The sequence below is a fragment of the Mustela lutreola genome, chromosome 1 (assembly GCF_030435805.1).
Source record: "Mustela lutreola isolate mMusLut2 chromosome 1, mMusLut2.pri, whole genome shotgun sequence".
Lineage (NCBI taxonomy): Eukaryota > Metazoa > Chordata > Mammalia > Carnivora > Mustelidae > Mustela > Mustela lutreola.
The window spans coordinates 105,555,359-105,579,258 of record NC_081290.1 but is presented as its reverse complement, the minus strand read 5'-3'; the positions used below and the strand labels follow the sequence as shown (position 1 = coordinate 105,579,258).

The 23,900-nt window shown below is 35.8% G+C and overlaps 1 protein-coding gene across 3 annotated transcripts in view; it reads right to left on the bottom strand.

Moving 5' to 3' along the window:
• Positions 1–2,420: 2,420 nt before the first annotated feature.
• The window catches only part of CENPE (centromere protein E), a 77,126-nt gene continuing 55,646 nt past the window's right edge, over positions 2,421–23,900 (bottom strand). For all 3 annotated transcript variants that reach the window (XM_059171807.1, XM_059171789.1, XM_059171799.1), the window contains 9 exons: positions 23,141–23,338; positions 22,278–22,481; positions 20,089–20,301; positions 17,884–18,069; positions 10,876–10,988; positions 8,719–8,816; positions 6,441–6,624; positions 5,231–5,517; positions 2,421–2,919 (listed from right to left, as the gene is read on the bottom strand). In XM_059171807.1, the coding sequence (XP_059027790.1) occupies positions 2,825–2,919; positions 5,231–5,517; positions 6,441–6,624; positions 8,719–8,816; positions 10,876–10,988; positions 17,884–18,069; positions 20,089–20,301; positions 22,278–22,481; positions 23,141–23,338 (1,578 nt within the window). In that variant the 3' untranslated portion in view covers positions 2,421–2,824. The remainder of the gene's footprint in view (positions 2,920–5,230; positions 5,518–6,440; positions 6,625–8,718; positions 8,817–10,875; positions 10,989–17,883; positions 18,070–20,088; positions 20,302–22,277; positions 22,482–23,140; positions 23,339–23,900) is intronic.

The following is a 23,900-nucleotide window of genomic DNA, read 5'->3' as shown; positions in this document are numbered from 1 at the left end:
AGGGAGATGTTGACAACACAGAGGACTAGAAAGCTCTACCTCTATTTCTCTCACAGAGACACCAACTTAAAACAATATACAGACTAAAATAGCTTTATGAGAACTCAAGTCAGTTAAGAAGCTGCAGTACCCCAGGTCAGGGGAGAGCTGAGAACAGCTGCATTGAAATGGGCAAGAAGGGTCATTTCCCTTTACCTCTTGTTCCACCGACCCCACCCTTTGCCCAAGCCATCACAGCTCAGCCTCTGGCTCCTGGTTTCTCCAGGAGAGTAGTGGGAAAGAGAAGGGTGGAAAACTAACCCAGAGTTCTGGCCTTTTGTAGGGAAGCCCAAGGGTTTCTGTCTTGCCTGACTTGGAGTGCTGATGGTACTGGCAACAGTTGGCACTATAGGGCTTACAGTGCCCCAGATGGAGGCTGGAATGGTTCATCACGGTTGGGAGAGAGTGAGAAGAGTGGAGTATGTTCTTTGTGTTCCAACTTTTTGCAGGGCTGTCGAAGACTGATAATTGTCTTGCCTACCTGGGATGCTATTGGGGAGCTGAAAGACGGGATTCCTGGGGGCCAATGAGAAGAAAGGAGCAGGGAACATGCTGTACTGCAGACAGACACCAGAGGGAGCAAGAGATCCAGCTCCTAGAAGAGAAATTCGTAAACCTCTCTAATTGGCAAATTATACTCACAGCCCAGAAGTCACACCCCCTAAAAAGGTCTCAGAGATCCCCAGAATCTCTGTAGACTAGAATAGGTGGCTGCTTTTCCAAATGCATAAAACTTTGCAAAAACTCAGAAGGCGCGCGCGCGCACACACACGAAACATGACCCAAAGGACGAAATAAATTTCCAGAAATCAACTTCAAAGATACAGTGATCTATGAACTACCAAAGAATTCAGAATGATGGTTTTTAAGAAGCTCAATGACCTACAAGAGAATGCAAATAGGCAACTAAATGAAATCAGGAAAATGAGGTATGAACAAAATGACGTTATTAACAAAGAAAAAAACTATTACGAAGAACTAAACAGAAATTCTGGACCTGAAGAATACAGTGACTGAATTAAAAATATTTACTAGTGGGTTTCAATAGCAGACCTGATCAAGCAGCAGGAAGAATCAAAGAAGAAGGGAAGAAATTAAAAAAAAAAAAAAGCAGAAAGAAAAGTGGAGAAATACTGAGGTACTTATGGGACGTCAGCAAATGAACCGATGAATGCATTATGGTACTTCTAGTAGAGAAAAAAAGGACAAAAAACTTATTTGAAGAAATAATGGCTCCAAACTTCCCAAAGCTGAGGAAGAATATGGACATCCAAATTTTAGAGTTAAGCAACATTATACGGACTGGACAGATACTTGATGACTGATTATACTTTTAGTGGCCTTAGTTTTATATCCAGGTGAAATTACTACTTTGAATTACTTTTATTCAGCAGAGGAGCAGACATGGTAAAGAATCTCATCTATAGCTCTGTCATAGTATCTTATTTGCCGAAGAGTGAAAAGGAGAAACAAGACTCTGAAGAGACATGCAGGCTTGGGGGAGAGAATTAAAGGAAGGGACACCTTCCCCTTACCCCTGTTGAATTCCTATGATAGTATATTAAGGGAAAATATCCATCCATGGATTGTAAAATGATGGCTATGATGTAATTCATAATCTTTTTCTTTGAATGAATCTTACCAAAGAGCCAAGAATGAGTTGAAATCACTAACTCTGTTCTAGACCTTATGCAACTTGCTGTTTTATATGGTTTTTCAACGTCTTATGATACAAAATTAATATTATAAAACCTCCCTAAAACCACAGTTCTTAACCTCCCCTTTAATAACAAGATAAAAGTATGGATCCAAGTATCCTAGAAAAATGACAAAATTATCAAATTAACATAAAATTTCCGAGGTTTTACAGACTGCATGAAGCCCATCCATAGATGCCTTATATATCTGTGGGGACTCTCAGTTTAGAAGACTTTCTACTTCGATAGAAACTCTGGTGCTGTTTCCTCATGCCTGAAATAAAAGGGTAGACTACATGGTCCATAAAGTTCTTCCAGCTGGGAGTAAAATGCAGTAGACTACAAAATCTGGTAACAAACCAATTTAAAGTGCTTGTCTAGGGGGCTAGTGGATGACAGAAAAGTGAGAGAGAATTTTTGTATTTATTATAGCAAAAGAAAGATTAGCCTAGAAAATGAAGAGGTCATAGCACTTTGCTATCCCTTAGCCACTTAAATCCCGAAAGCATGTATATATTCTCATAGCAAAATTCTGAGATTCTGAAAAATTCAACAAACAAGTGGAGCCAAATATACCCTGAGTACCCCACCAAGAAACCATTAAACCATTATAGGGAGTTGTGATTCAGAACCACTAATTAAACATTTATTGAATGTTCAAGGTACTTAAAAAGGAGCTTATAATTCTGTTAATTAAATGACACTTTAATGTATGCATCATGCCTTGGAATTATCTAAGTCATATGTGGATAACATTACATTAATAAAAATGAATACATTTTATGTATACATGGAAAGACTGGAACATTCCTTCAATAATTTTATTCTTTACAAAATATATAAATAAATACAAACAATTCAACTTCTAAAGTATTACCACATTCAAGAAGATATTGCTATCACCATTCTAAATTACTGGAAGGCATTAATCTCTATTCCTTCATCTTCGATTTCAAGTGGCAAAAAGAAAACTGAATTGAGATTAAGTTGGGCTGTGATAACATTGCCAGGGACAGGCACATGAAGGAATAAACAGTCATGTCCAAGCAGGGAATGCTGGGGCCCCAGAAAAGCAATAGGAAAGGAGTCTACTGTGTTTTGCACTCGGGTGCATCTTTTCCTGAGGAGGTGTGCCACGGAGCTGGCTGAGGACCCACACTCTCTGCTCCAGCAGTTTGTTCTTCTGAGAAAAGACAAGAAAATCCAAAAGTAATCTTATTAAAAACCACACACACTCACGCACACAGACACAGTTTGAATACAACTGGAAATGGAAACGATTTTAAGACAGTAGAGATATAAAGCATGAAAAATGACAATATGGTCATTAATGTCCTCATGTTTGGTCATTAAAAAGGTGAATGTCACTTCATCTGAGGTGGAGAAGTTTACTGTTTACTGTCTATTTTCTCATAAAATCAACTGTTACAGAACTGTTATAACCCTAACCCTAACCCGTTTTGTATATAAAGCCAAGAAGTAATAAAGTGTCACTTAAGTTTGAGATTAAAAGTGAATCAAACACAGATTGAGTCTAATTTTCCTTGGCCCTAAATTTAGGGGGGGGAAAAAAAAAGCTGTGTTAAGCAAATAGTATATATTTTGGAGAATATTTAGTCATTCTTTGAACACTCTGAGGTTTTAAAAAGCACTTCAACTGTATTTATGTTTATAAGCAATATTCATTTTCAAATGATTAATTAAAATAAATCTCACATACCTGGTCTTTGCAATTATCTCAAGTTGTTGAGAAAATTTATCTTTTTATAATTCAAATTAAAAACTAACATTAAAATTCTTTTTGAATGGTATTTTACTAATTCAGGCTGGGACTATATCCTTTAATTCTGAATAAAATTTTTTTTTTTTAAGATTTTATTTATTTGACAGACAGAGAGAGAAGAGTGTGCACAAGCAGGGGGAGCAGCAGGCAGAGAGAGAAGGAGAAGCAGGCTCTCTGCTCAGCAGGGAGTCTGATGTGGGGCTTGATTCTAGGACTTGGACCATGATCTGAGCTGAAAGCAGACGCTCAACTGAGTCACCCAAGCACCCCTGAATTGGTCAGTTTTTGATTCATATATTCTTCTAGCTTACTCTTTTATTTACGTCAGTTAAAAACAGTACTGGAGTGATGCATATATTGATAAAAAGACTCAAGCATCTTTATTTGTGGTTGAATTAATTCATATAAGTCTATGTCCCTTGCACTATCAGATGAAATCAAAAGGTGATTAAAAGTTTCTCAGTTTTTCAGGGCACCATAGTAGGACAGAGCACTCTGCCAATCCTCCATCCACCCCTCTGTGTCTGGCACCTGGGCTGAGGTGGGGGTGACCCTTGACACGGCCTCCCTCCAACCAGTCAGGAGCCTAGCACTGCTGATTTTACTCCCAAATCTCTCCCATCCATCCATTTCTCTCTATCTCCCTTGAGCCTGCTCAAGTCCCCGCTACTATCACACCTCTTGCTTGGACAACTGTCATCAACTCTTGCTCCTATTAGTTGTTGGTCACCATAGAGCTAAGGTTCTGTGTTCAAAATTTATAACTCATTGTGATTCCCCCCATCATGTTGTTTAAAATCTTTCAAAGTCTTTGTCTATATGTTTTCAGGAAAAAGTAAAAATTCCTTTATACAATCGACAAATTGCCACACCTGGCTCTTCTGTTTGGTGGCACTGCCTCCACCCCCAGCAGCTTGGGTTCACTGTGCTCTGGCCAGCTTGCTTTCTTTCAGCCCCGACCCTGATTACAGTCCGTCCTACCCTGGGGGTGTCACTGTTCTATCTGCCTGAAATACGTCTTCCTCCTCTCTTTGTTAAACTGACTCACATTAACCTTTTAGATCTCAGCGTCCTTCTTCAAGGAAGACTTCCTTACTATTCCTGAAACAAAAGCCTATTATATGCCTCACAGCCTTTTATGCTCTAGAATTTTACCTATTTTTATTTTTATTTTTGATTACTTGATTACTGTATCTCTCAGCAGGACTGTAAGCTTCTGTAGGGTGGGGACCATGTCTGGCTTAGCTTATTAATGTACCATCAGGGTCTCATCTCTGACACATAGTTGGAGACCAAAATTTTTTGCTGATTGGATAAATTAATAAGTAAATGAAACAAGTCTATGATCTCGCTTGTGTAAAATGAGGATAATGCTATTGGAAATACTGGCCCACTGCATTGATAAGAAAGGCTTCTTCACTGAAAGTTTTGTTTATAGGGTAGTGTCTTCATATTTTTAATAGAGTTTCTGATATCTTAGGGAAAAGTTGAAGGTTTAAGAGGTGGAATAAAGACTCAGTTTGGGGTAAAAAATGATGGACATCAGTGCTGTGCTTTGGAGAAACTTTCTTACAACAGAAATGCCAAATGAAGTCTGTGCACTGTAGCTTGTTCAACTGTATCTGTCTCACCTTGCCCTTCAGGGCCACAAATTAAAGATAAGTTCTGACAGTTATCCCCTGATTTCCAAAGAACCAGTATATTTACATACCTGGGCAAAGGCCTAAACCAGAGTTATCAAAATAACGAACTGGATGAGGCGTTGGTAAAGACTTCGATCGGCTGTCAAAAAACCACGACTTTGGTGATTCCCTTGGCACAGGATCTTGTAAATTCCGTTCTTTGCATTGAGAAGGTGTATGTGGCCTCTTTTTGGTAGGTGTTCTAGTCACTTTAGGAGACTGTGGAGAATTCTCACAACTAACTTCTCTTTGAGTCTCTCTCTTAAGGATTCTTGCCTTCCATGTTTTGACCTCATTGGAAAGATGATGATTATTGCTTGAACAGAGGAGAAAAAAAAAGAGAGAGAGAGAGAGAGACTGTAAGTCTGTACAATTCCTGCATTTATTCACCTGGTACATTTGTTCTCTATTCCCTGGCCACATTCTGTGTCTTTCAGTTCCACTAACTGGTTATTTTTTGTGACCAAAAGCCTGTGCACTTGTTGCCCGCTGCCTAAAAGGCTTTCCAGTCTCTCCTTTCATCTGACCTAACTGTTGCCCTTTTCCACAGCTACTCTTTTATCAGTTTCTTCACCATCACCCCTCCCCACATTTAGAAAAGATCCTAGTTGTAGTTTTCTGTTCTTGCTGTTTAATAGCACTCATTGCAAAAAATTAGTTGTACAGTTATTTGTTTACTACCTATTGTTCTTCTATTGTATCATTGATAAAGTGCTTGGCACAAGATTCTAATTGTTGATAAAAGCCAAATATTAAATTTGTTAGAATTGTTTATAAAATAAAAAGAAAATAGGCTACAATAATAATGGACTCCATGAGTTCTCCTTTGACTTGGGTATGCAGACTTGCAGTCTATTTAAGTGGCTCTCTGCTCAGCAGGGACCCTGCTTCCCCCTCTCTCTGCCTGCCTCTCTGCCTATTTGTGACCTCTCTCTGTCAAATAAATAAATAAAATCTTAAAAAAAAAAAAGAATTTAAGTTGCCCCTTAAAGATTTTTCTTAACTTCCTGTTTCTGGCCTTGTTAAAAATAGGTCAATTGACAGATAGCAAACATCTGGAATGGGGGTAGTACAGTCTTATTCCTTTTAAAAAACATTTATTACATATATTCTAAAAGTTACTTCCCCATATGCGTGAAGGGTTGCCAACTGCAAAAACTTGTATGAAGGTGTATATACCAAACTCCCCACATGTAATAGCCAGAAGCATACTTTCAATATCACGTAAGCATATCTTACCTTAATAGTTCATTCTTTTGCTTTATTAGCTGTTCGTTTTGCTGCTTTAACTTTGAGACTTCTTTTTCTAGCCGTATATATTCGCTTTTTAAAATAAGAGCTTTTGTGCTCTGTACAATGCCACTACCACCTCCACAAGTTAAGGGTTTATTTGAAGGCTGAGAGTCCGTACATTCTGACACAACTGTGAGGGGGGCAAATACACCAATAGGGCATCATTTTCATTATCTCCAAAGTTTAAAATAGAGGAAATACTACGAACAGCCATTAAGTCACTGCAAAAACCAGACTATCTCAATCACCACCAGGTCCCTAGAAGCCATCCTTCCTTCCTCCTTTTACCTCCTCTGCTAAGCCTGCTTGATCAACACTTCTAATTGTCCCTAGAATCCTCCCGCTTCTCTCCAGCCACCAGTTCCATCAGCACAACACTGCTGGCTGGAAGCTTCCACTATGAGGGCAGCAGCAGGCCCCACCCCCCCATTAGTGTTGTCCTTCCCTGCTCTCTCCTCTGCATCAGTGGACACCCTGGAGGGCTTCTCATAGCACAAAATGTGTGTGTGGGGTCCACCACCAGTCATTCAGTGCGCTCTAAATTCTCAAGACATAGTTGTAACTAAATAAAATTCAGAATGATACAAAAGCATATATTATTAAGTATTCTACACTATATGTGTGAAAAAAAGATAAGGACATGTTTTGTAAATTTTAAAATTTAAAGGCATTTAAAAATTTAGGCATTTACGGTGCCTGGGTGGCTAAGGGTTAAAGCCTCTGTCTTCGGCTCAGGTCATGATCTCAGGGTCCTGGGATCGAGTCCCGCATCGGGCTCTCTGCTCAGCAGGGAGCCTGCTTCCTCCTCTCTCTCTGCCTGCCCCTCTGCCTAATTGTGACCTCTCTCTGTCAAATAAATAAAATAAAATCTTAAAAAAAATATTTAGGCATTTAAAAATGTCTAAAAATTTGATGCACTTATAGAGTAGAACAAGCCACCACTTAACTGACAATTTACAAAAGAGGGTGAGGTGTGTGGGGATAAGATACTCAAAGTCCATTTTCTTTCGAATTACTCTGAGTTCAGATATAATATGTACCTGGGAAAGAAACAATGACAACAAATCATGCTTGTTTCTAGTTCTGTCTCTTAAAGTTTTCCAGGTAGGGGTGAACTTCTCCAGCAACAGATACTAGAGAAGTTCAGGTCAAACATGTATGAGACAACATCTTTAAAACTATCTCATTTTTTAAAAAAATGTGTGGATAATAATACACACAAGTATTACCTTATGTTGGATTGACATTCAGAATTTTCAGTGTGCTTTTACACATAACTTTCAGTTTGAGCCTTACAATACATATATATGTATTATAATATATAATATATTTACATATATACACATACATATACACAATATAATATGTAAAAAATATATACACACATATATACAATATGTAAAAATATAAATGTATATGTATATATGTAATATATGTATATATATGCAAAAATATATATGTATACATATACAATATAATATGTAAACTATATATAGTTTATATATATCACATATATATAAATATATATATGGAGGTCAGGTATCATCCCCTTGATTTCATAAAGCCATCAAATGAGGACTGGTCCTGACTTAGTTCACTGCTTGTTTACTACACAAAGCTGTCCCAAGTACTGTTCAACATCCTCTCTTTTCAAATGAAACAAAGAGATAGTTATATGGAAAAAGGTACATGTTGAGGAATGCACATGCAGAAATTTGATCATTAGACTTGAAAACTGTATTGAAAAGATAAATTTGAATGACTTTGCAAGTAAGCATTAACTCTATTTTCAGTACTAAGAACAGGTAGGATATTATTTCCTTTTTTCCACGGTGTGCTGATTGTATTTTTGCTGTGCATATGGTTAAAGTCTATTACAATATGGTTGTATCTTTATTGGGAAGGTTACTTTTACCTTGCTAGTTACATCATTCTTTTATAGTACTGAAGATATCTTCACCCACATGTAAAGATCTGATAATGCAAAGGTAAAACTCTTATTTTTTTAGAATCTATAATGGATAAATAGTTGAGATTACAGGAAACTAAGGAGATATGACAGGATAAATATGATCCCAATAAATTCATTTCAAAAATAGTTTTTTCTAACTTAGTCATTAACAGTTTATTCTTGACTGTCACAAATATAACAGTCTTCAAAAGGTCTAAGTATATTGAGAAATAAGATGGAAAGGATCTGGCAGTATCAGTATTTTTTCCTTACTTGAGGTATCTTGGGCTTGTTGATTTCTTCTCAGATTTTCTCTCAATACCCTTATAACTTCTTTTTGATATTCTACAGTGGCTTTTGTAGAAGTAATTCTAAAAAGAACAACAGAAACATGTAAAAGCTTTGTAACTAATTTTTCATGGAAGAATAAACAGAACTACTATCAATAAGTTATATCACATTGACATAAAACCCATAAATTGCAGTAGGGTATCAAGTATTTTATAGGTGTAATGCCATCAAATTGGAAATATTCTATTTGGTTGCAGGAGTAATTTTTAAAATTCTTTTTAAATTTCTGGAAGCCCAATAGCTTTGTTAATCAGATACAATTACCAGAGCATAAAAGTGAAAAGAACTTTTACCTATTTCAACACTGTCAGGGAAGCAAACCCTGACTGCAGCTCTAGTCTAATGTGATACAAAGGTCAAATTCTGCTCACTGTTCCCTAGTAGAAAGTGACATTTTAGGAATTGTTGGCCTAAGTGTTAATCAGCAGTGTTAAATCATGAGACTTTCTGCTTTTAGAGACTCCGAAAGTATCTGCTGATTCTATTCTATATGTAAAATTGCCTTTTAAAAAAATATTTATTTATTTGAGAGAGAGAGAGAGACATTTATTTATATGAGAGAGAGAGCGTGCGAGAGGGAGAGGGAGAGAAAAAAGCAAATAGACTCTGTGTGGAGCTGAATACAGAACTCGATCTCAGGACCCTGAGATAATGACTTGAGCTGAAACCAAGAGTTAGATGTTTAACCGACTGCATCACCCAGGTGCCCCTGAAATTGCTTTTTTGTAATGAGGAAACTGATAGGTGTAAATTTCACTAAAACCCATAGTCTTATCAGTGGAAGGCTGGTTAGAATGCATGAAGCTTCAGAGTGTTACTTTTTGGGCAAATTTGGTATCATTGTTAAATATTTAGAGGAAGAACAAAAAGCATTAGGAGTCAGAAGGAGTCTTAAGAAATCATCTAATACAAACCTGTACTTACTGATTATGAATACAAAGGCCAGAGAGATTAAACAGCTTATATGTAAGGTGATATAATAATAAGTGGCAATATTATATTTCCAATTCACTGTCTCTGACTGTTTAATGTTCATTATGTTATATCATTAAGAATCTCAGGCATGCCATTATATATAGTACATATAAATAAAAAGAACTCAGTCATGCTTTTTGGGTACTAGGTACCATAATTTAAAATGATATACAATTTTACACAAAAACACAATAGGAAGAGCAAGTTAAAATAAGAGAACCAACAGAAACCTTGGTCGAACTGCTAAATACACAAAGATACACATATATTTAGGTTCTTAACATTCAATTTCAAGCATATAAAGACCGTTTTTTATGCTGTTTATTTAAGATAGCAAGAAGCATCAAAAGACATAGTGTGTTAGTAATTGATCATTTGATTATTTTTAATCAAATGATCATTGATTATTTTTAAAAAAATTTGCTGATGTAATGAGAATTTAGCAAATTTAAAATCTGTGGATGTTTGTATTTATTTTAAAAAGCAGTAATAGGGGTGCCTGGGTGGCTCAGTTGGTTAAAAAGCAGTAATAATACTTTCATATATTTTAAAAAGTTAAATTTTTAATGCAAAAAAATTTAGATGGGAAAATTAACTTTTATTCCTTTTAAAGATTTATTTATTTATTTGACAGAGAGAGAGAGCAAGAGAGTGAGAGAGCACAAGCAGGAGGAGCAGCAGGCAGAGGAAGAGGGAAAAGCAGGCTCCTTGCTGAGCAAGGAGCCCAATGTGGGGCTCAATCTTAGGACCCTGGGATCATGACCTGAGCCGAAGGCAGATGCTTAAGTGACTGAGCTTAAGGGTTCCCGAAACTTAAGCTATTAAAGTCATGTTCAGTTAAGGCAAAGACATACTTTTTTTCTTTTTTTTAATGATAATTATGAGTATTTATTTGGCATTTTCAAAACATGATACGCTAACTAATAACTGTCTAAAAAAGACAGAAAAAATCACAGATTTTAAAACATTTCAAATAAGTACTTATATCCAACTACAGGTAAAAGAAATATGTAATAATACAGAAGGTTTCCATAATACAAGAAAAAAATACCTATTTCAACAGTATGGTAAGCAACCTGAAAAAGAAAAGAAATTCTGACATACTCTTTTTCAAACTCTTTAGCATTTTTCATCTTCTCTAGGTCTATTTTCACCAGCTTCGTTTTGAGATCTTCAATTTCTTCTTTATAGGGCTTAGCTCCTAAAGCAACTTTGTCCTAATTTTTTTAGAGAAGAGAAAAATAATTTCAGAGCAGTTTTAAAGAGCTGTAGGATTTGGCAGGAACATTTTAAAACAGTAAACTCCAAATACATGAAAAGTGAAAAGCACAGAATTTAACCCTAAAATGAACAACATGTACATATTTGATGTGAAGTATACATGAAATTATTGGAAGCTAACAGGGAATTAAGAACACATGACTTCCACTTTTTAAAAAATTTTATTCATTTGAGAGGGAGAGTGAGAGAGAGCATGAGCAGGGTGAGGGGCAGATGGAGAGGGAGAAGTAGACTCCTCATTGAACAGGGAACCTGACAAGGGGCTCCTGATCCTGGGACTCCTGGATCATGACCTGAGCCAAAGGCAGGCACTTAACCTACTGAGCCACCCAGGTGCCCCTTCATTTCCTAAAACAAATTTTTCTTCATTTAAAAATGATAGAAACAAAATGAAACAGAAAGGTTGAAAATAATGGGTAGACAAAGGTAAATCAGGAAAATGAAATAAAAAGATGTCAGAATGGCAATATAAATATCAAACTAGAATTGAATTCAAGGTCCAAAGTACTATAAAATGTTGGGATATTTGTACTCAAAGATGGTTCATTCCAGTGCTGAAAATACATCTACTTTCTACTTGGAGAAAAAACATCATATGTAAATACATACATATATTTAAACTTTTTTATAAATAGACTTTTATTTTTAGAGCAACTTTAGGTTTATAGAAAAATTGAGCGGAGAGCACAGAGTTCCTATATATCCTTGTCATGCTCCGTCTCCCTCCTCATGTTGTCCATTTCCCCTATTATTAACATCACATTTTAGTGATGGGCCAATATTGATACATTCCAGGCTGCGTTCGGGTTTATTGTTTGTATCGTATAGTTTATGGGTTTTGACAAATGTACAAAGACACATGTTCTTTAGTACGGTATCATACAGAATACATTCACTATCTTAAAAACCCCATGTTCCACCTATTCGTCCTTCCCTCCCTTACCCCTTCTGGACCATTGGCAATCATTGATCTTTTTACTGTCTCCCTGGTTTTTTCTTTTCCAGAATATCATATAGTTGGAATCACTTTTCAGTTTGGCTTCTTTTAATGAACAGTGTGCATTTAAGGTCCATCCATGTCTTTGTGGCTCAATAGCTTATTTCTTATTACTGCTGAATAAATCACTCATTTCTTTTTAGCACCGTACCACAGCCATAGATATTGAACAAAAAATAAAATCCATTTAAATAGGGACCTAGAGGGGCGCCTGGGTGGCTCAGAGGGTTAATTAAGCCTCTGCCTTTGGCTCAGGTCATGATCTCAGGGTTCTGGGATCGAGCTCCACATCGGGCTCTCTGCTCTGCCCCCACCTGCCTGCCTCTCTGCCTACTTGTCATCTCACTCTCTCTGTCAAATAAATAAATAAAATCTTTAAACAAAAATAAATAAATAGGGACCTAGAGAGCTCTCTTTATTCCTCTAGGCTTTCCCAACCCAACGCCCAGAGAAACGTTTACACGCATACCATGGCTAGCAAAGACGAAAAAGATGCAAAACCTCCAAAAATGAAAGATGATCAGCTTAAGGAGGTGGATGACAGCATAAGATAAGCTCATTCTTGGAGGAGCCCAGTGTTTGCTTCGTCCCAGCACCAGTTCAATACCCCACCTTCTGAGTCAGATGCTGATGTCAGTGCCTCCCTGAGCATGTGACTGGCTGGAGTGTGGGCAATTTTCTAAGAAACTGCTGAACTCTCTTTCAAATGGACTGTCCCAGTTGCTGTCCTACAACAATGGATTCTTACTGTTCTACCTCCTCACCAGCATTTTTAGTGTGGCGCATGGGATTTTGGCCATGATGGCATTTTGAGATACCATAGTTGTGCAGTGGTATTTTGTAATTCTCTAATGACATACCATGCTGAGAATCTTTTCATATGCTTATTTGTCACACATATATCTTCTTAGGTGGAGTGCCTGCTCAGAACTGTTGTCTTTTTTTTTTTTTTTAAGATTTTATTTATTTAATTGAAAGAGTGAGAGAGATCACAAGTAGGCAGAGAGGTAGGCACAGAGAGAGGGGGAAGCAGGCTCTCCGCCGAGTAGAGAGCCCGATGCAGGGCTAGATACCAGGACCCTGAGATCATGACCTGAGCCAAAGGCAGAGGCTTTAACCCACTGAGCCACCCAGGCGCCCCTGTTGTCTGTTTTTTAATTGACTTTTTTAAAAAAAAGATTTTATTTATTTTAATCGACTTTCTTTTTTATGATCAAGTTTTAAAAGTTCTTCGCATATTTAGGACAACAGCTCTTTATCAGATATGTGTTTTGCAGAATTTTTTCCTTTGGTCTGTGACTTGTCCTTTTATTTTCTTAACTGTCTTTCACGGAGCAGATATTTTTAATTTAAACGGAGTCCAACTTAAAAATTTTTTCTTTAATGGATCATGTTTTTGATGTTGTATCTAAAAAGACACCATCAAACCCAGTCACTTGGGTTTTTTATTTTATGTTCTGAGGGTTTTTTAGTTTTGTCTTTTACATTTAGATTTTTTTTTTTTTTTTTTTTTTTTTTTTAAATTACTTAGAGCACAAGGCAGCGGGGGAGAGGGAGAAGCAGGGAGCTTGACACGGGACTCGATCCCAGGATCCCGGGATCATGACCTGAGCTGAAGGCAGATGCTTAATGACTGAGGCACCAGGTGCCCCTACATTTGGATTTTTGATCAACTGAGTTAATCCTTTTGGAAGATAGAAGGTCTGTGTTAAGATTTGTTTTTCTGTTTGTGGAAGTCCAGTTGTTCTAGCATCATTAGTTGCTAAGACTAAACTTCTCCACTGACTTGCCTTTGTTCTCCTGTCAAGGATCCAGTGGCTGCGTTTGTGTTGGTCTATATCTAAGCTCTCTATTCTCTTCCATTGATTTAATTTTCTTTTAAAAGTTTAAAGAACTCTTAAAAAAAGGTATTCATTTATGACACTAGAAAGAAAATTTCAATATATTTGAGAAATGCAGAAATTAGTTTTTTGCCACAATATAATGAAATAAATTAGTCATATATAACATTATTTAAAACATTCTCACGTAAAAGAAATCAAAACTGAAAATACTGAATTAGAAATGAAAGATAACAGAATTCCATATTTCAGACATATAGTATGTGACCAAAGCTGCACTCAAGAAATACTGATGGTCTTAGATTTACTGAATAAATGGAAAAGACTGAAAATATAAAGTTCATGGTTAACAACACCTATTTATCATTTGTATTTTTAGAGAGTTTCAGTTGAGAAACTCTAGTGGCTCTATCTAAAAAAGAATTCCTTTGAAATTCTGATTTGAATTACATGAAATTTAGGAATTAATTTGGGAAAAACTTAGGATTGTATAGTATTTAGGTTCCAATCTAGGAAATGGTGTGTTTCTTATAAACCACATGCTCCTCTATATTTCTTTTTAAAGTTTTATTTTTCTTTTCATATATGTTGCCCTCATTTTGTTAAGGTTAGTCATTCAATCATCTTATTTTAGATTTTGTGGCCATTATAAATAAGATCTTTTTTTTTCCCCTCATGCAGGATGTCCATAAAGTTCTACTACAGTTTAAATTTTTGATCCATTCACTGCTACTTGACATAAACAATTTGTAATGATGTAACAAAGGAAATGTATCAAGATTTAAACAAAATTTTCAATGATTCATTTGTTCAAATTACTTTCTTCTCTATTCAATTAACAAACCCTACATTATTATATTAGACAGCTATATCTAAGATGTTTTAAAATAGTGGTGAATAGGTTAAAAGTGTTTTCTTATGCCAAGTCTTGAGTTAAAAACATTGTTGCATTTTATAGAATGTTTATATAATACCAAAAAAAAAAACTATATGAAGATTTTATGAAAGTCTTGTGTTCTTTCTTTCCCTGTAGGTAATATACAATGCCATACCCCAGAAATAGTTATTTCTGGTAAGCAGGAAAGATGTTTATCTCTTCATAGATGTCTGTATCAATTTACACAGAATGTGGAGAAATTTGTTGCTTACTTCCTATCTTGATCCACTTCCTTCACTTCTGTGCAGAGACTGAAACCGCTATCTGCACTGTGTTGTTACCGCCCCCCACCCTCACTCCCAATCAACTAACTGGCTTGCTCCATCTTGGTATCTTTTGGTTACTCCTTATTTCTTAACCATTATGCTCATGGCTTTGTCCAGTCTCATGACTTTTATATGCTGACAATTCCCCAAACTCACACGTCAAGTCTATGTGTATACATACATACATAGATTTGTGTATACATATGACTGCTTCAGTCATATCTCAAGTTGGGAGTCCCCAATAGCCATTTCAAATTCAATGTGTCCAAAACTTAGTTTCGATTTAGCTCCCACGGTTTCAGACTTGCTCTTCTGACAGTCTTTCCCTTCTCCATAGATGGCAAGTCCATCCTTCTAGTTGTTCAAGCCAAAAAATCTGGAATCATCTCTGACTCCAAGAAATATGAGGAAAGAGTATGTACCACTTTAAGACAATTTTAGCTTCTCCATCTGTCCCTTTCCTGTGAACCCAGGCACGGACAGTTTACAACTTGGCTTTAACCATACACATAAAAACAGCCCCTGAGGGGGTGGTGGAGAAACAGGATGGGAGAGAAGTAAGCCTCTGAATGATCACGTGGAAGGAAGCTGGAATTCACATGGAATTCACACTTTTGTATAGGACAGAGAAATAAGATTCCCTTTTGTTGGAGTTGCTGTAGTTTGGGTCCCTTTGTTGTAGTAGTTGGTATGTCACATTAACAAACACGCCCTCACATTAACAAACACGCCCTTATTTTCAAAGAGCAGGCTTTAAAAAATTACATCAGACCATTATATCCTTTTGCCAAAATCCTCTGATGACTTCCCATCTCACTCAAAATAAAAACCAAAGTTCTTATAATAGATTGCAAGACCTTTTATGATTTGACTCTCTGCTACTTCTCACCTTATTTCCCATCTCTTCCCTTTGCTCATTCTGCTCAGGAGAATGTTTCTTAAACATACATACTTGTTTTGTACGTTTTCTTTTTTCTTTCTTTTTTATTTTTTTTTGCACATTTTAATTAATTTTTTTTAAATAAACATATAATGTGTTTTTATCCCCAGGGGTACAGGTCTGTGAATCGCCAGGTTTACACACTTCACAGCACTCATCATAGTATATACCCTCCCCAATGTCCATAACCCCCGCCCCAACCTGCCTCCCCCCAGCAACCCTGTTTGTTTTGTGAGATTAAGAGTCACTTATGGTTTATCACTTTCTTGTTTCTTAAACATACATACACTATTTGTGATCTCCTTTGCTTGGAAGACCCTTCCCCACCACATAGCTCACCCATCCCCTCAAGTCAGCATAGCGGTACAGCTCTCCTCAGCTCAACCCTTTGTAAGATCATATCTGCTTTCCTCATGCCCCCACTCTCACCTAGTACCCACACACTCCTTGTCTAGTCTGGCTTAATTTTTTCCTACCATACTTTTTACCATCTGACACACATATATAGTTTCTTATTTTCTCTCTTCCTGAACCAGAATGTAAGTTCCTTGAAAGAAACGAGGGGCTGTTATTTCTTTCCACTGCTGTGCACATGACATCCAGAGCAAAAACCAACATATACCGAATACTCAACAAATCTATCTTGATTAAGTAAAAATGTGATTTGACATATTAAATAATTACTCTTAAAAATTATAAAGCTTTACGATTGATGTTCTTATTTTTTTTAGCTTTACATTTAATAAGATTGAGACTGTTTTTTATTGCCTCTTCTATTTCATGTCTTATTGAATGAACCAGAACTTCTAAAACAGTGTTAAAATGATGAAAGGAGCAGACATTCTTGACTTGCTCCTGATTTTAACTGAAATGAAGAGATAGCAAACTTAAGTGCCTATTAGGGTCAAACTCAAGCAAAAGAAGCAGGAGAAGGGTAGGAACTAAAACAAAAAGGAGTGGTGAAGATGTGATGAATGAAGGTACGACTTGTGTAATGGCATTCACAGTCAAGACAATTTACTATGCTTCCTTTTTTCCCTTTCACTTACTTAATTTTTTTTTTTTTTTAAGATTTTATTTATTTATTTGACAGAGATCACAAGCAGGCAGAGAGGGAGGCAAAGAGAGAGAAGAGGAAGCAGGCTCCCCGCTGAGCAGAGAACCCGATGTGGGCCTTGATCCTAGGACCCCGAGATCATGACCCAAGCCGAAGGCAGAGGCTTTAACCCACTGAGCCACCCAGGCACTCCTCATTTACTTAATTTATTTATCTATCTGAGAGAGAGAGAGAGAGAGAGAGAATGCATAGAGGGAGAGGAAGAAGCAAACTTCCCACAGAGCGGAAAGCCTGATGTGGGGTTGGATCCCAGGACCCTGGAATCATGACCTGAGCAGAATCTACTGAGCCACCCAGGCATCCCAGGACAAATTACTGTTCTTTCTAAAGTAAACAGATCAGATTCAGCCCAGAGGCAACCACGTGGGGCTCAATAATGAGATTAAATTAAAAAAAAAAAAGAATTTTAAAATACACTTATCTAATAAAGAGTAAATATTTAGATGAGCTTTATTTTCTGAAAAATAAAAATATACATCTTAAATTATAAAGAATATATGTCTTTAAAAAACAAATTTTCTAGGAGTATAGAAAATAATCATTATCTTACAAGAAAATCTACTCTTGCATTTCATTTCTAAATTTCCACTTGCTTTTTTAAGCTTGAGTACTGAACTTTAGATGTTACATAAGTAACAGGAAGTTCAAAGGATTGGAGTTCCAAATTATCCTCCAAATTCAAAAGTAAAAGAAAAAAAAACCCATTTATTAGAAAATGAGTTAGTTAAGTTACCTGAAGTACTTGGATCATTTCTTTTGTTTTTTCAAGGCATTTATTTGATTCATTAACTTGTACTTGAAGTTTCGCTATTATGTCATTAGTCATCTCAAGTTCTTCCTGCATCTTTATAATCTTGCTTTCCTTGTACTTAGCACTTTCCTTAGCTTCACGCAGTGAAGTTTCCAGCTCCTGAATTTTCTGTTAGAAAAAGTCCACATATGAGATGTGCCATGCAGGCAGAATCACAGTATGTAAGTGTAAGACAAATATGGTTATATATAGGTATTAATGTTTCAGATTGCATTCTATCAAAGGATAGAAGAGAAACCAAATGTCACTCAATTTATACATGTATTGTTTTCTTTATTTAGAAGCTGATGATTCTTGGATTAAAAAGACCCAAATTTTATATTATAAGGGTTAGTGTTATTTTATTTACTGGTTAGTATTGTGCTAGGCATATTAAACACACATTTTAAATTAACACCACTTAAAGGAAATACACTCATTAACTAACTCTCTAAGTAATGCATATAACATATCTTTTCCTTTATTTTTATTACCTAGTTTTAAAATTAAAAAATACAGGTATGTGGAAAAATTCGAAGGCATGTAATGAAGGGTTAAGTTTCCCTGTCTCAGAACCCTAGCTGACCCAGCAGCAACCACTACTGAACTCTTTCAAGTGTATCCTTCCAAAAATTTTCTATGTCTATCTGAGCATATATAGCTATAAAAATGGTCAGTCATACATACAGTAAAAACATACTGAATATATAGTTTTGTTTTGTTTTTTTCAACCTGACAATGTATTTCCATTATCAACACATACAGATCTCTCCACGTTTTTGTTTTCATGGATACATACATCCTGCTTCTTAGAGGTACTATAAATTAGTTAACCCATAACCTGCCAGTGAATATCTAGGTTATTTCCAGTTTTTACAGGTAAAAAATACCTGAATTTAAATACCTGAATTTGTCCATATTTATAAGATTGTTCACCTACATACACACATATACAGATTTTTCTAGAAAATATCTGTTTCTTCTTGCTCCATCCAGAATTTATTTTTGTTTGAGTGAGGTAGAAACCCAGATTTTTTTCTTCCCAGGTGGCTAGCTGGTTGTCAGAATCAAACATTAATTAAATCATCTTTTCCCCACCGAGTAGGCTGCTGCCATTATCAAACACTGAATTCTCCTCCCTGAGTAATATGCTGCTAAACTCTCTACTTGGGTCCACTGCTCTATTTGTCTATTTCTGTATCATTACCAAACTATTCTATGATACTCTAATTTGTCATAATTACCAAAGTAATAGCGAATAATAATGATCTGATAGAGTATTTCCTGGGATTACTGAAGATGGAATTTCCTTCTGCTTCTTTATTGCTTTGGTAGATGGGGTTAATATTTCTGCTATTTTTGACTCTACTATCTACTGAAGTCTGCAGGGATGAGCAAATCAATAGACTGTACTAGTGATCTAGTTTCTACCAGTAATTGATCATTAAACTAGTGGCTGATATTTTAAGTATTTATTTTAAGTATTTATTTTAAGTATTTATTTTGGTAAAAATGACAAATTACAAATTACTTTTGGGTTCTTCACTAAGTCATTTTGTGAGCTAACAAAATAAAATAGCATGTTTGCTTCACAGATTTCCAAGTTAAGGCTAGTTAATAAAATAACTAAATCATTCAAATAATGTATTGATTCTTAGATCCAGGTAAATCTGCACTAAGACATCTGTTATATTTTTAGTCTCTTCCATTTTAATTTTGATATAATATTAACCAATACTAAGGCTTTGATGATAATTAGATAAAACCTGAATTGCCCTTTCCCTTTAAGCTAGTTCTATCAATAGACACAGATTATAGTTCAATAAAAAGTTACATGATTGAAAAAATTTATAATGTACAGTAATGGCACTTTAAGAGGTATATATACCTCTTAATCAAATTAAGCTATGAGTTACTTCTGTTTTATAATTCAAAGGGAAGATTTCATATAATATATATAGCTCTGTAGTTATTTGAGTGATTAGGCACAATAGAATTCAATTTAAAAAGGAAACCCATCACATCACAAACATGGTTCATGTTGTCTAATACATTTGATACTATAATTTTGCTCTGAAATGTTATATAAAATATAGCTTTAACTAATCAAATTGCAAATTGAAAAACATCTTATAAGAAATCATATACCTCTGCGTGTGTGGCTCTTGCTGTAACATGAAGATTCTTATTGTCCTCTGTAGCAGAATGAACAAGGATACCAGACGGCAGGGACATCTTCAAAGTTTGGTAGTTTTTGAATAGTTGTTCATTTTTCTCTTTCACTGATTTCAGGTCATGTTCCCATTCTCTGGCTACAGCAGCATTTCTTTCCTCAAACTCTGTAGATTCATTCATTATAGCCTATTTAATAGTAAAACACCATTATAACTCTAAAATGAATTACGTATAAAAAACACTATGAAGAAGGGGGTGGGATTATGGACATTGGGGAGGGTATGTGCTTTGGTGAGTGCTGTGAAGTGTGTAAACCTGGTGATTCACAGCCCTGTACCCCTGGGGATAAAAATATATGTTTATAAAAAAAAAACAAAACACTATGAAAACTACTAGAATTCTAGGACAAGGCATATGCTGAAATTCATTATTTAGAACATCCTAGAACTGTACTTTATAAGAATGTGACCATTTGTGGTTTGCCTCAGTTCCTGGAATTTCAGAAGGCATTGGATATTGATGATGAGAATAAAAGAAGAATAAGGACTGGAGAGGATTTGTATGGATTTGCAAGATGATTAAATCTCACTTTATTGGATCAGTGCTAACATATGAAGCAGAAATCTACAGAACCGTGTTGGTTAAAGTCATTATGTTATGACATTTATGATGTCATATATGAACATTAACTGACAAATAATGGCAGAGTATATCCAGTAAATTTAACAGCAATCTATTTTCCTGTTTCATTTTAAACCTCAGTGTTTAGAGGGAAAAGAATTCACTGACTTTTGGTAATTAATCTGAAAATCTTGTATTTCTGTTCATGGAATAACAATCACTACTTTCCTTTACACTGAAGGCTAACTCTGAAATTACTCATATTATCTTTTTATTTCCTAATTCTTATGGGATATACTTTTTGTTCTCATCATTAATGCCTTATTGGTTTTTATCTATATCTTTAAGGCACTTCTATCAGACTTGGATGCTAAATTAGTTGTGTTCTTGCTGGGATACTGGACTCTTCTTGGTTCTGGACTACTGGCTTCATACCAATAAATTTATCAATTCCTACATTCAAGGTGCTAGAAGAAGCTACATCTCTATGCTCATTCAGATGGTAGGAATCCTACCTTCTATTCACAAGTAGGTCGTCAATATTACAAGAAAAGCACTAAATTTTATGCGGATTATCTTATTCACATATGGGTTTTTATGCTTTTCCTTTGCTGTGAACTTTTTTTTTTTGGGAGGTAGGTCATTTACTGTTTTGATAGCTTGAGGTATACAACAAACGGGAATATCCACAGGAAAGCATATTTTAAAAACATTATCTATATTTCAGTGTGATTTAAGTATAGTTTTCAGATGAAATTAAAGTGTCAAACAAGATCTACCCAAACATATGAAATGTAAAACCAATTTTAGAGGTTTTAATATTAATCTAGCTCCCTTTGCTCCCGCCACATATATAACAAGTAACTTTCTGACTACTGCATATTTTACCAGGTATATGAGATAGGGATTACTTGAGAGCAGAATGAATATTCTGATTGGTGGAAAGCAAAACAAATTAACAAGCTGGTCTTAAGCCATATTGGTTCTTGTGAATCTGTACACTAGAGCCAGTTGCTTTGGGAACAAAGATATACACCACATCTCTGAACCTCAGAGCTGAAGGATCAGGGCATAAGGCAGTGATACCACCAAGATGAAAAGCACATCTTTGTGACGTCGCTGCACAAACTTGTTTCTGGCACGGCCACAGCCGCTCCCTGTAGCTCTGAAAGAGGCTCAAGTCTCACTCTGTCTGAGACTACTTGGGGGAAAGCTCAATTCCTCCAGAGGCAGTGAGAAGTGAGAAAGGAAAGAGCATTCAAGATTCCCTAAGTGGAAATTGATTATTACACCCCAAGATTTTATCTTCTTTACAAGTGTAAGTGGTTATTTTCATTATCTTAATAAGGAAGCATATATAACATGTTAGAGGAAGAACATGTTTACACATTTTTTTTCAAACAAAAAATAAAGTATATACAAATAAATTAAAGAAGTACACCTAAGATTAAATTGCTCTTCTAAGTCTTTTTTAAGAAAAAGGTACAAATTAGAGCAAACAATAAAAAGAATGAGGTGGCCACACAAAAATCACTACTTACAATTATTTTATTATTATAGAAGTTATTCACTTGACAAATCTTCTCATTTTCTTTCTGGATGCCATTTTTAAGCTTTTCTATATCGAAATGAGTATTTAACCATTCTTCCAAAAACTGGGTCATTTCTTTCCTATTACTCAGCACTTGCTGAAATTCAGTCTTTATGCAGTGGAAGTCATTTTCTGAAAGATCTTTGAGAATTTCCTGTTTGAAAAATAAGTATTGAGTCATCTGTACATTAAGAGTTTTTATCTAAATATCATACAAATATCAGGAAAAGGGGAAAATATCTTACTGAACTCTCATCTTAATATTTTGAGTATATTGAAATAAACATAATTCTAATTTAAACCTTTGTTCTAGTTATTTGAATAATAAAAATCTGGCAGTATAAGCTATGTAAGGAATGTCTACAAATTCTTCCTGCTGGAATTAAAAACCACCAAAACTATCTGTGACTACTACTCATACATATGCAGGGCTTCTGCATGCAGCTCCTCTGTGCGCCAGGCCTTCCACACATGTTGGGACTGGATGCCAGCCTCACACTGCTGGGGGAGAGCAAGGATACTCCATGACAAGTTGTAATAACATTGCTCCTGACTCCCAGCCACGGATCTAGGACATTTTAGAAAGCATTTGGAAACTTATTGTGGGGTTCTTTGAATTCCCCCTTGTTGGGACTAAATCCATTTTTCTGCGTCTGTGGAGTCCTGGTACTCCTTACATCTGGCCAGTTGTCACCCTGCAGCATATTTTTAAATTTCTGAAAAATGAAAATGGTTCTAAGCGCATGCAAAGTTACCTTCTCTATATGATAAAAAGGGTTAAAAACTAACTAAACCATTTAAAACAAATAATACCTCAATATGTAGATCCATATTCTGGCTCAACTTGAGGTCCGTTAATTCTCTGGTTGGTACATCATAATCTTGTTGAAGGTGCTGTATTTTAATTAGCCATTCATTTTGCTTTTCCACTTCATCAATAAAAACCACTTCAAAATTATTGATGGATTCATGTTGTTCTTCCTTTATCTTTGTAACATGGCTTAACACATACTTGTGGAAAACAAATTGGGAAATGAACCTTTTATCACATTTAGAGGAAATTTTAAACTCTCAAGACAAAAAGGGATGGCATCTCTTGTTTATCTATATCTTCTGGTAAGTGAGGAAGAAGGAAAAAGCCTCTCTCTAGCCCCAGTTTTCTTTTCCCAGTATCTTGAGAGATAACTTCTAGACTTCATGTTCCTTACTTCAGATTCCCTACTGGCTACATCTCATGGATGTCCTACAATCACCTCAGATTCACTGTTAAAATGTAACAAAATCTCTTTCCCTATAAACTCACCTTTCCCTTCTGCTAACTTTTTGGTTAATTCTATCACCAATCACGTAGGTATCCCAGCTGGATACCTGGGATACATTTTCAACATCCTCTCCTGCCTACCTTGGTTGGGTAACCAAAGTGGGTATACCAGCTCAAGATGTACTTCTCACATGTAGTTAGTTGTTTGGCCTCAAGGTGACAATAATTTGAATGTCATATATTCCATGGATCTCCTGGATAAATTCTGGATATCTGATTGCCAGTATTTGTGGAAGAAAATCAGGGCATGAG